This window comes from Carlito syrichta, unplaced genomic scaffold, assembly GCF_000164805.1.
Source record: "Carlito syrichta isolate Samal-C Ts95f unplaced genomic scaffold, Tarsius_syrichta-2.0.1 Scaffold305536, whole genome shotgun sequence".
NCBI lineage: Eukaryota > Metazoa > Chordata > Mammalia > Primates > Tarsiidae > Carlito > Carlito syrichta.
This window is the reverse complement of record NW_007249632.1, coordinates 269640-282266: the sequence shown is the minus strand read 5'-3', so window position 1 is coordinate 282266 and position 12627 is coordinate 269640. Positions and strand designations below refer to the sequence as shown.

General features: G+C 39.2%; 1 protein-coding gene across 1 annotated transcript in view; it reads right to left on the bottom strand.

Annotated features, from left to right (window-relative positions):
• The window catches only part of ASPH (aspartate beta-hydroxylase), a 207459-nt gene that overhangs the window by 161363 nt on the left and 33469 nt on the right, over positions 1-12627 (bottom strand). The window contains exons 5-7 of the mRNA XM_008061710.2: positions 7750-7842; positions 5050-5124; positions 350-481 (exon numbers count right to left, since the gene is read on the bottom strand). Coding sequence (XP_008059901.2) covers positions 350-481; positions 5050-5124; positions 7750-7842 — 300 coding nt within the window. The remainder of the gene's footprint in view (positions 1-349; positions 482-5049; positions 5125-7749; positions 7843-12627) is intronic.

The following is a 12627-nucleotide window of genomic DNA, read 5'->3' as shown; positions in this document are numbered from 1 at the left end:
CAAGAGCCTGTGCTAGGTTATCAAGTCAAATGCTTCAGCAGTGTTTGAATTTCATATAACAAATAGCACCCTAGGCAGGAGAATAAGGTAAAAGTAGTTTGCTTAGTATTTCATTTCCTTTTTATAAGAAATTTATATATTCTGAGTTTCTCTTAAGAGTGCTTTGAATCAAAATCAGGATATTCATTCATTTTAGGAAAAAAAATTCACTTTAATTGAAGATTTAAGCTTCAATTTTAAAAAATGTAGGTAAAAGTTAAATACCAGCTTTAAAGAAGTTTAAGAAAAACAGCAATAATTATAAATCATCTAATATATTTTATCCTGAAACTAAAAAAAAGTGTTCTACCTTCATGAAATGTTTCAGGTTCCAGGGTCTCAAATCTATCATCTACATCAGCTGCTGTAATGAAGTTTTCATCCTCTGGTTGTGGTTCCCCTGGTGGTCCATCCTCTTCTTGTGGTAGATCTTCTCCTTCAATAACGACAACAAACAAAATGACGCCGATATATAGTTATGGCCCATTGTCAGCAGTCAACTGAGATACAGAGCTCCTTTGGAAGGGCTGACACACACATCCCCTTCTGTTGCTTGGCGTTCCCCCACCCTCCTCTGGTCCACTATAGACACCATGTCCACTCTGAAGCTATTTTCCTCTTCTGGCCACATGCTAGTCTGCCTAATCATAAGTACCAGGAGGATAAGTCTCCTCTCGTTAAAATGTGAACTCACCAAGAACAGGGACCTCATATATTTTGCATGCCCAGCACCTAGGCCCATGAGTAGCCATAGGAAGTACTCAATAGATATCTCATAAATGAATACATGAATACACAATTATTAATATACTTGCCTCTTCAATTATCCCCAGGTCAGAGGAAAGGTCACTCTATGGCTTTTTACTGAGAACTGACATGAAATTCCATGTAACAACTTTAAATAACTGTTCAAATGTTCTATAACAATGAACAACTAGCCACCTATCTAAATCATATCCTAGGATAGGGATTTACCTGTATTACACTGTGCATCTAAACATTCCTATTAGCCTTTAAGTTATGCAAAGAGGCCTGCTTTATCTTCTGAGGCTAACTTCTATGACACACCGAGTTGCTCTGTTTCTTTTGTGTAGCTACATTATTCTACTGAGACATGGTTTTGATTATTATTGTATCCCAATGTAACCTGACCTGGCTTCCAGCAGAATATCTCCTATATGTGATACTCTAACTAAAGAACATGAGTGAGATGGACTTGGTTGTGCAGTACAGTATAGGGATTAAGAGTGTCTGTAATCCCGCGCTTTTGGGAGGCTGAGGTGAGTGGATTACCTGAGCCTGCGGGTTCAAGACCCACCTGGGCAATTTGGCAAGACCTCATCTCTACAATAAATCAAAAAATTAGCTGGGCATAGTAGCGCACACTTGTAGTTCCAGCTACTTGGAAGGCTAAGGCGGAAGGATCGCTGGAGCCCAGCAGGTCGAGGCTGCAGTGGCCAGGAACATGCCACTGCCCTCCAGCCTAGGCAATAGATTGAGACTCCAACTCAAAAAAAAAAAAAAAGAGTGTAGGGTCTTCCTGCAGTCCCCCTACTGGGAATATACCCAGAAGAACTTAAATCACACTATAAAAAAGATACCTGCACACGTATGTTTATTGCAGCATTGTTCACAGTAGCAAGAACATGGAACCAACCATGCTGCCCATCAAAAGAAGACTGGATCAAAAAAAATGGTACATACACATGATGGAATTTTATGCAGACATAAAGAAGAACAAAACAATGAACTTCGCGGCAACCTGGATGGACTTAGAGTCTATAATACTGAGTCATCTTTCACAGAAACAAAGAACTGAGTATCACACGTTCTCACTCATAAGCGGACCTTGAACAATCATTTTAATACTATAATAAAAGGACTGGCAGTAGCAGGAAACTGCCAGGAGAGAGGCAAGGAAGTGGGATTGGCAGTAGTGGGAATTTGCCTGGGGAAGGCAGAGGCACACTTCACCAACAAGGATACCTGCACAATGAACATTTATATACCTAACCCTGAATTGTATGCCACATTTTTGAAATAAAAAATTTAAATAAAAAAAAAGGGTAAGGGGTCAGGAATGCATGGCTCTGGATTTAGGCTCTTCCATACCAGCTGCGTGACTGTGGGTACATTAACTACTCTACAAGATTTCCCTTCCATAAGACAGGAATAAATATCTACTCATAGCACTGCTGACTTAAAAAAAAAAAAGCCTAGTTCATGTTAAGTATTTTGGTGTTATCAGTATCATCATGATTACAGTAATAACATTGTTACTATTTCTACTGCTGCTGTATTTCCCCCAAACTGTAGGAAGGAAGGCTTTCTCGGGTGCTTTACCTTTAGTGTGGCATGGGGATGCTCTCAGATGTTACTGAATCAGGCAGGCCCAGTTATGTCTATACTATTTGTTCTCTGTCTTCTCATCATAGCCTGCTATATTGTTTTTTCTTATTTAAGATTTTCTGCTGCTTAGCATTATAATTACCAATTCTAAATCCTTTTGCAAATTGTACCATTCTTGTTCTTTTTGCCATATTCCTTTTTCTTTACTCTGCTTTCATTCTATCCAGAGTCACTCGATGATTTTTACATTAGCAGGGTCTAGCTCTCAGCTGTGGCTATTCAGTGGCAGTGTCCCTGTTTTTAACAAGAAAACCAGCCACATGCTGTACACTATCTTTGAGTCTCCACGTCTCAGGCACTGCTCACTAGACTCGAGGCATTACCCAGCTTTCTGTAGCTGTCCCTGTGAGGTAAGTATTAATATTCCACTTTGAAAGATGAGAGACCTGAGGCCACACAGCTAAAGCATGGCAGAGGCGGGACCTGAATCCAGTCATGAAATGCACCATAATGGGGCAGCAAGGCCACGTTCAGTCTGATAAGATGTTACGTTCAGATGTAGGTGGGAACTACACCATGGCAGAAAATCTACCAAAGGCAGAGACTCCAAGACAGGGATAGGCTTGGCAATTACACAGAAAAGAGAGAAGGCCAGTTTAGCTACAGAAAAGTGATTGGCAGGGAGAAAGAGCCTGGGACCAGATGAAGCACAACTGGCTGGGCCGTGTCAAACACAGGTTGCAGAAGAGCAAGGACTCAAGGAGACTCAGAGGGATGGAGTGGTCACAGCAGAAGCTAGAGTCATGCTGAGGCCCTGGAGAGTCATGATATCAACACCAACAGGAATTGCTGATGGGTTAGATGGGAAGGGAGAAGAGAGAGGAATCAAGGGAAACGCCTGGGCTTTTACCTTAAACAACTAAAAGATAGCAAGGCCATTAACTAAAATATAGACTTGAGACAGGACAATTGGGGGGGAGTCTCACGTAGCGAAGAGCTAAGAGATGGGGAAGAAGCACAAGTTCTGTGTCAGCCATCTTTTAAGTCTGAGACACTGGAAGACATCCAAATGGTAATGTCAAGTATGCATATCAGTAAACCTGGAGTTTAGATAAGTGATCAGAGCTGTAGCCATATATTCAGAAATCACCAGAATATAAACAGTATTTAAAGCCATGGACCATTCAAAGGAGAAAGTCTTGATAAAGGCAATAACAGGTCCAAGAAGGAGTCTGTGGCCAAGAACACAGTACAGCAGTGGATTTCCCCTCTCCTGGCTGGCGGCCCACCATCACTCGCCTCAATCTCTTCCAGGTCTTTCCACCTCTGTCCGTGCTAAGGTGAGCCTGACTGACCATCCCGACTCACTTGGGTTACCAGTCCAACCTCCATCTGGCCTCCCCCATGCAGTCTTTCATCGTTTCCACGCACTACTCATGCTGTAGACAGAACACACAACATTCCTAAACTAGTCCCCAATGGCTTCAACTACTCTTAGAATCAAGTAAAAACACCCTTTTCTCACTCTCCACTTACATGTGCCATGTGCCAGCCACTCCTAGCTACTTTCAGTTCTTCTCTTGCCTCTTGGCCGTGACCGCTGCCAAATTCTACACCAGCCTTCAGCTCCTAACGACGACATCATCTCCTCCAGGAAGTGACTGACTCCCAATTCTCCCCACATCCTAGCAGGCCCCACAGAGCCTCAGGTGTCTCACTGTAACACACTTATCCCATATACTGAAATCACTCATCTACTTAGTCTGCATCTTCCTTGTGTTGGGTTAAGTTAAAAAAACAAAAATGGCTGGAGAAAGGGGAGTCTGAGCTTGCTCACACAGGTCAATAAAGAGACTTCCTGAGCTATGAGGAAGCTGGTAACAAAAGGGCACAGGATCCCCCACCTATAGCAGCCACTGGCAACACACACACACACAACTAGAAAATGTTTTTGTTTTTAAGAAACAATGTTTTTCCATTAGGGCTACCCTTGGATCGCACCAAGCCACAGGGAGTGTTAAGACATCAGGATATTGTCCCCTTCACAATCCCTTCCCGAGTTACAGTTGGGGATCATGCTGCTTTTATCAAAGTATGCTTCAAAAATAGCCTTAGAAAATACTAAAACATTAGTTTCTGGACTCTCATTTAGTGACCTCTACACAGAGCTCTGTGTGAGAGATTTTCTTTCAATCGAAGTGCAGGGAAAATGCTTTATATTGTATTCTCATGTTGTTTTCCTCTCTGGTAATATAACCTACATAATTAAAAGTTTCTCCATCTGTGTTTTGGTGACCAGTAAGCATGAAGTAAAATCTGAAGGTACCCGGGTAACCCAAGACAGCTTGTGTCCCATTTTCCCTCCTCTATGTTCTTCCACCTTATCATTGATGGATCACCGATCTCAATTTGTTTATTCTCATTTATTTTTACCATTTATCTCTTAGATGTATGCAGTAAGCTCTTTTGTAGTGAGGTGGAGTAAAATAAAGTAAGCCCAGTGTTATTTCAGAAATAATACTTGCCCTCTAACTCTGAACAAAATTTTTTTTAAATAACACACCCAATTAACATTTAAATTTTAAAATAATGTCCTAGTCATTTTGTGTAATTAAACATTAGTTGAGAAACTCATGACAAACAGTAGATTTTAATTCATACCATGCTCCGTGTGTAACGTTTCATGGAGAAGGGACTGAATTTGTTCTTTTACTTCATCTTCGATAATCTGGGGTTCTAAAATAAGTGCAAAACATAGCTGAGTAGAAAAATTCAAACATTAATGCAAAACTGTAATACTCAAATAGTGCATTTGTGCATATACACTAAAATGAATATATTTGGCAAAGCAACTATGTATCCCTTTTATATCAGCTTACCATTTTTTCCTATGTTACACTTTAAATTGGTTTCATTTTGTCAGCAGATATAAACTTTAAGAAGACTTTCAAAAAGAGAAAACTAACTCGGGCTTAGATTCTTATTTTTTTAAAAAGTCTCACAAAGAGCAAAATAACCAGTTTTAAATTTAAAAATTCACACTAATGATGGAATAAAGTGGGAAGACCAAAGCTTTCATAAAGGGAAATACTGGGAAATAGGGATACAAATGTAGAGGACAAGGTCAATGAAGGTGAAAAAATATGGCCAACCAAGGTCTTCCATGACTGTTAGGGGAAAGGACACACCCACTGGTGTGAGGCCTGAGAGTGCTCAGGGCTGACAGTCCACTCCCAGATGTTGTGAGGAAGCACAAGTAGAAGACCTTACGTTGCAACTGACAATCCTTTCAGTTCTGGAGAACCACATCTGACAAGCAAATCCACAGATTCGAGTAAATGTGAATTACAACACTGACTATTAATGATAACATTCCGACAACACTGTGGAGCTTACTGGATTATCAGACTTAACTGCAACATCACACAACAAATAAGAAGCTATAATTACATAGATGCTGCTATAAATTCTCTAATAATCATAATCGATGTTCAGTGACTAAAAGTAGCACCAGACTTGGTACCATAAAGGCTGTTATGTGAGATAATGCCAGTGACATCAGTTAGGTCAAAGAGCTAATCTCCTATGACAAAAATAGAATAAGGTAATTTAAACTTCAGGCAGGGAAAAAGTTTAAATACATTATCTGCTATGCTAATCACACCACAAAACCATTTCTATAGCACAAAAATGACTTCTATTTTTATAGATGTGTGTATTTCACAAGCCACTTATATATATATTCGTGCACACTTTGGAGTCTACCAACCTCTGTTCTTCCCTCATTCTCCCTTACAAAGCCTCTGGTAGCTTCCTAACTGGAATCCCAGTTTCACAACTGCTAAAAGCACCATCCAAAGAGAATATAATTAGAATTACTAGAAGTGAAGGGTGGTGCATTTGCTCCTTTGCCTAATCTTTTAATGGCTTCCTTTGACTAAACAGGTGAAAAATCTAAGCTCCTTAGAACAGAACATAAGACCTCCACAATTGAACTCTCACATACTTCTTCAGAATCATCTGCTACCATTGCTGGCTTTGAACTTGAGTACACCATGTTATTTCAACTTTCTCTGATTTTGCAAATATTCTCCCTCTCCCCTGAGGGGGTTTATGGAGGCAGAAACCAGACCACAATGGTTTTAAGAATGAAGAAAAAAGGGGGTGGGGGGAGTAATTGTGGATCCTTCTTCCAAGTCTGGCTAATCCCTCTCTAAGGAGAGAGATTAGATGGAGAATAGAAATGTAGTGACTAAGAGGAGTCTTACTTTATTGAACTTTTCAATGCGAACTAAAATTTGAGGTGCTAAGTCTGAACATACATTTAAATTATAAAATTTGAGAGAATTGTCTCCTTTTTCCACAGCTATGGTTTGATTATAACTCTTCTACAGAAATAAGAGACAGTAAACTCTCCTAGGATTATGAATTGAACAAATAATGAAACTCAGAGGAACATTTTGATCTTAGAAAGAAGAAAGGAAGAGAAATAAAATATTATTCTTCAGTACACTATGATAAAATCAGACAAAGCACTCTCTGAAACCAGGGCTTAAATGGCCAGTAAAAACGTAGTGTCATACCTAACACTTCCAATAGGTGGCAGAAAAAAATCAAAGTTCATGAGAACAGTGTAAAGGGAACGTGTGTAAATAGTACTAAATAGTGCTAACTAAATAGTGCTAATTAGTGCTAAATAGTACTAACCAGTACTTTGTAACAAATATCATACCATAAAAAGGAAATAACAGTAATGGATTAAGATTCAATTTACTCATTTATTAACTATTTCAGGATTTTCCAATCTATGAGCCATACATAGGCCCTTGGGTAACTACAGAGGTGTAGTTTAATCCGTAAAACCATATAGAAGCAAACAAGGCTTCACAGACAACCATAGGAAGGTCTGGAAAGTTTGTTGGTGTAGACAGGAGACCCTCATATAAAAAAGACTGAGAACTCACTAGACCAACTCTATTAAATTGTGTGATAAATGATGGCAACATTAATGTGTGAGTTTGTTTTTACTTTCAGTGTGATATGGTACAGCAGTGCTGGAACTGGAACCAAGAAACCTAACATTCAGTTCATGATGTTCCCAACTGCAGAGTCTTGGACAAACAACAACTGTCTGTCCCTTTGATTCTAGACTTCAAAACTTAAAATTATCCTGTGCAAATTTTTCATGAGAAAAAATTAAGTTTATTATAAAATTTCAGAAGAGAAGGAAAAGTAGTTCATTATTCCGTAACAATGTGAAACAAATTCTGGGTGAAACATAATTCTGTAAACTGTAAGTGGGGATACCTGTCAGGCTCGGGCATATCCTGGTGCGTGACCTCGAAGACAAGGACAACTTACCTTCCTCCGTGGGAACCTGCTCCTCGGGCTCAGCATGTAGCTCAGACTCTTCTGGTGGGACTGGTGGCTCTGGAGCAGATCTTTCTTTAAGCCCTGCATTTTTTTATTCACAAAGTTAACTTGGAGGTTTTTTGGTGTGTGTGTGTGTGTGTGTGTGTGTGTGTGTGTGTGTGTGTGTGTGACATATTAAGGTAGGAAAAATAATATTCTCAAACAATTAATCAATGGAGCAAGTAATTCATAGATTCCAATATTACATGCTTAAAAACTGAAGTTGGAAAATAGTTTGCTCTTTAACTTTATGTGGGTCTTTAATATCTCTAAGTTAGCCTTTCACAAAATAAGACAAAAATCACTGCTAAAATTTTCATATATCTTTAAAATACAGTCATGCCTAAACTTGTCAGAAAAATTCAATATGGGTTCCTTTATAAGTGACGAATTCATTGCAAAGTCCTGAAGTTAAAATTCAACAATAAGACAACTAAAATGCATTTCAACTTTCTGTTATCTGGGTGCATTCCATGTTTTATTTATATTTAATTATTCACTCTTCTTTAAAAACAGAAAGAGTTTAAAATGAGAGGAAATCATCTATAACTCACTATTTACCATCTTCAAAATGTAACACCTACAATCTATATTATTCTATAATAGCTAAAATGTTTTAATAAGTCCTAAGGAAAGTAAGACAGCAGGGTAAATTAACATGAAAAAATGATTTCTAAAGTCAAGGCCAGCTTAAAATCTGTGAAACTAAGTTAGTTCCTTGATATTTTATATGTGAAACATTAAAATGATATTTCATATGTGAAACATTGAAATATATCCTCAGTTAAATGCAACTATTCAGAAAACTAAGTTAGGTTCTAGAGTCTGAAGACTGTTTACTGAATTCTGGCTCTTTAGGACCTTAATAAGAATCACCTACAAAGAGTAGTTATCAAGGTAATGGGCCATGCATAGTGAAGGCCTATAGTAGGAAGGTCAAGGTTGACCTGAGACAGCTTTCTACTCTTAAGCACCTCTGTACAGTTCTTCATATACACATGCTACCGTGGTCTGGAAGATTCTCACTTCATTGTTTTTCACTTTTCTTTTTAGATTCTTTATGACTTTCCTTTTCACTGCCCTTTCTATGTCTCTTCATTTTTCTCCTATTTAACAAAAACATACTCCCACATTCCTTTTCCCAAATCTTTCCCAGAGATTTCCCTGCCACATCACTTGTACTTCCTCTAGTTACTATTTCCAGTTCTCCTTCCACATAAAACCTACCATGAGGACACCTGACACCCACACATACATTTGTGTTCTACATCTCAGTGTCCTCTATAAGACAAATTCCAATGAAATCAAGCACAAATATCCACATGTCCTGATCATAGTTCAATTTCAGGGAGTATGGTTAGGGATAAAGGTCTAGTAAAAGACATCATCGCATTTCAAATTCAGATTCAGGGTTTGTCAGCCTTTTCCCATTTAAGTAATCCATTCTTACATCCCTCAACTGTTAATGGAACAGGTATGAAATTATTCATTGCCAAGTTCTGCTGAATGAGAAAACTTTAAGAATCTTTAGAATCAAGTAATTTACCACTGCACTCTCAGCACGTCAGCTAACACCCGCATACAGCAATTGCTCAATAAACATCTCCTGGAGAGCAAGGCTGCTTAGTAGCTCTCTAGAAGCTCAGCACTATAGAAGTAGGAAAGGGGACTTCCATCAATTTCTCTACTGTTATGTATCAGAGATCCTTCTCTCTGCTCTAACATTCACCATTCCAGTATCATGGGCCTAGTTTGCTTTGGAGTCGTCCCAGTTTACATCTGTGGTCCTGGAATAATTATTTCACTCTCAAAAGTATCTCACTTTGAATGAAAAATTACAGGCTCATCCTTCACTAACCCATAGGTAGGAAGTCCTCAAACTGTGCTCTATGAGTTAAAATAAGCAATACATTTTTTTCCCATCAAAAGATAAAGATTTAAACAGCCCGAATATCCCATTCTTAATAGATTTTGACAAAGGTTTCACTTAAAAAAAAAAGTTGAATGCTCTATGTTTGGAAACTATTAGTAAGTATACTAGTATTCAGACATACAGTGCTCCTATGAGTCAGCTTTCTCTAAATCAACTAGAACTTGTCTCTAAAATTAAAATTGTAAAATACATGAACAGCATAACAGGAGAAAGCAAAAGCATGTAAGAGCCAAAAATATGGAGCAGGGTTTTTTTCCTGTCCAAGTGGCAGTTGAATTGTAAACTTACTAATAACTGGCCCCAGCTATTTTCAGAAGTAAAATCAGCAAACACAAAAAAACAGTATCATAAACTTCAAAGAAGCAGAGGGTTATATTAATACATCTCCTCTAGACCCTTATAAACTTCCTAAAACATAACAAAACACATTCAAGACTAGAATTGCTTTAACGACCCATGTGGAAGAATTAGCCCAACAAGCTTTTATTCTGGTGTTTCCCAGAAATATTTTGCCTCCTAAACTCATTTTGGTTCTAAGATTTGAGGCAAAAAGAAAAAAGAGAGAGAGAGAGAGAGAGAGAGAGAAATAAATACATTTAAGATCAAGTCACAGTCAAAGGAAAGTTTTTCAAACTGGATTTATTATGAAGTACAAATGGCAAGGATGTAACACTGAAATAAATATTCAAAATTATGTTCTAAAATGAGATCTATCAGTGTTCATGTTCCTGGGGATGCATTTAACAAAACACCAACTTACAACAACTTGAATAAGAAGGAAATTTATTATCCAACTAACAAGAATTACAGAGGCAGGCTGGCTTGCTCTCAGCCCTAGCTTCATCCTCAGGCTGCCATCAGGGCAGCAAGCTTCTCTTTCAGACAAGACGACATCCAGAAGCAAAAGGACCACCTCTTGCTCTGCTTCTTTCTCAGGCTTCAGGAAATCTTCCCTAGATGCTCCCAGCAGTTTTCCCTTTCAGTTTTAGTAGTCAGAACTGGGACCTAAGTTGGCAAGAGGAACAGGATGACCACAGCTGCCTTCCAGTCACAACCCAGGGTTGAATGGATATTGTGAGTCAACCACAACGCCATGATGTGATTTGGAAAATAAATTAATTCCCTTAAAACATAACTCACTTGTAGTTCTTCAGCCTTATCCAATGAATTCAGAAATTTAAAAAATTTGCATTTAATAACTATAGAATAACCTCCTCCCAATTTTAATTAAAATTGGAGGAAGTTATAAAAAGTGAATGAAATCAGCACTTTAAATCAACCACTAACAGCAGCTTATAAATGACCCAAACACCTGAGCCCAGCATCAGCTTACTTTATTCATTGCTGTCTAAATACACTCAACTGTAATAGGAAGGAATCAATGTACTACTTTCTGTGTATATGTAACAATTGTAAACTTGCTAAATCCATATAACATTCATTTGCTCAACAAATTTTTTTAGCACCTATTAATGCAAGGCACTGTTCTACAGTAAATGAACACACAACGAACACCCCTACTTTCCAGAGGGAGAGTAATTTAAAAAACAAGAAACATTAACTGTTCAGAGCATAATAAATATGGACAGAAGTGTGGGGAAGACATGGGACAAGGAAGGGATTAGGGAGCATTTGGGGGGAACTATTTACAATAAATTGGCAAGAAAAGGACTCACTGAAAAACTTTTGAACAGGCTCCCAAAGGAATTCAGGGATGGGGCCATGTGAGTTACCCTGGGAAGAGTACACTAGGTAAAGGGAGCAGCAATGACGTTGCACTTAACGTTGGGGATACATTCTGAGAAATGTGTCATTAGGTGATTTTATCATTATGAGAACATCATAGAGTGTCCTTATACAAATTAGATGTACCCAGCCAATCTGGTTGAACCTATTGCTCTTGGGCTACAAACCTGTACACTGTGTAACTGTACTTAAATTCTGTGGGCGACTGAAACACAATGGTGAGTTTTTGTGCATCTAAACAGTGAAAAGGTACAGAAAACATATGATTACTATAATCTTATGGGACCACTGTTGGGTATACAGCCCATCATTAACAAAAACATTGTTTGCAGCACATGACTGCACAAAACTCGTCAGCTGGGAACATGTTTGGTGTAAGGAGAAGCAAGGTGGCTGATGGAGTGGGAGAAAAGTGTGCAAGGTTGTGAGTACCAGAAGGCTGTGCTCCGAGGGAACACGAAGGACATACTTCTTATAAAAGTGACAAGTAAAGCCAGGCTCGGTGGCTCAGCCTGTAATCCCGCGCCTTTGGGAGGCTGAGGTGAGTGGATTGCCTGAGCCTGCAGGTTCGAGACCTGCTTGGGCAGCAAGACCTCATCTCTACAATAAATCAAAAAATCGGCCAGGCGTGGTAGCGCATGCCTGTAATTCTGGCTACTTGGAAGGCGAGGTGGAAGGATCACCGGAGCCCAGCGGGTCGAGGCTGCGGTGGCCGGGAGCGGCCACTGCACTCCAGTCTGGGCGACAGAGTGAGACTCCAACTCAAAAAAAAAAAAAAAGTGACAAGTGGCCAGGTGTGGTGGCTCATGCCTGTAATCCCAGCACTTCGGGATGCCAAGGTGAGAGGACTCCCTGAGCCCAGGAGTTCAAGACCAGCTTGGGCTACATAGCAAGACCTCATCTCTACAATAAAATAAAAACAATTAGCCAGGTGTGTTGGCATGTGCCTGTAGTCACATCTACTTGGAAGGCTGAGGTGAAAGATCACCTGAGCCCAGCAGCTTGAGGCTATAGTAGTCATGATCATGCCACTGCCCTCCTGCCTAGGTAACAGACTGAGACTTCGACTCAAAAAAAAAAAAAAAAAGTTACAAGCAAGTTGCTCCCTTAGTAAACTCTGGGCGAGAATTTTCAATTTAGTACACTCT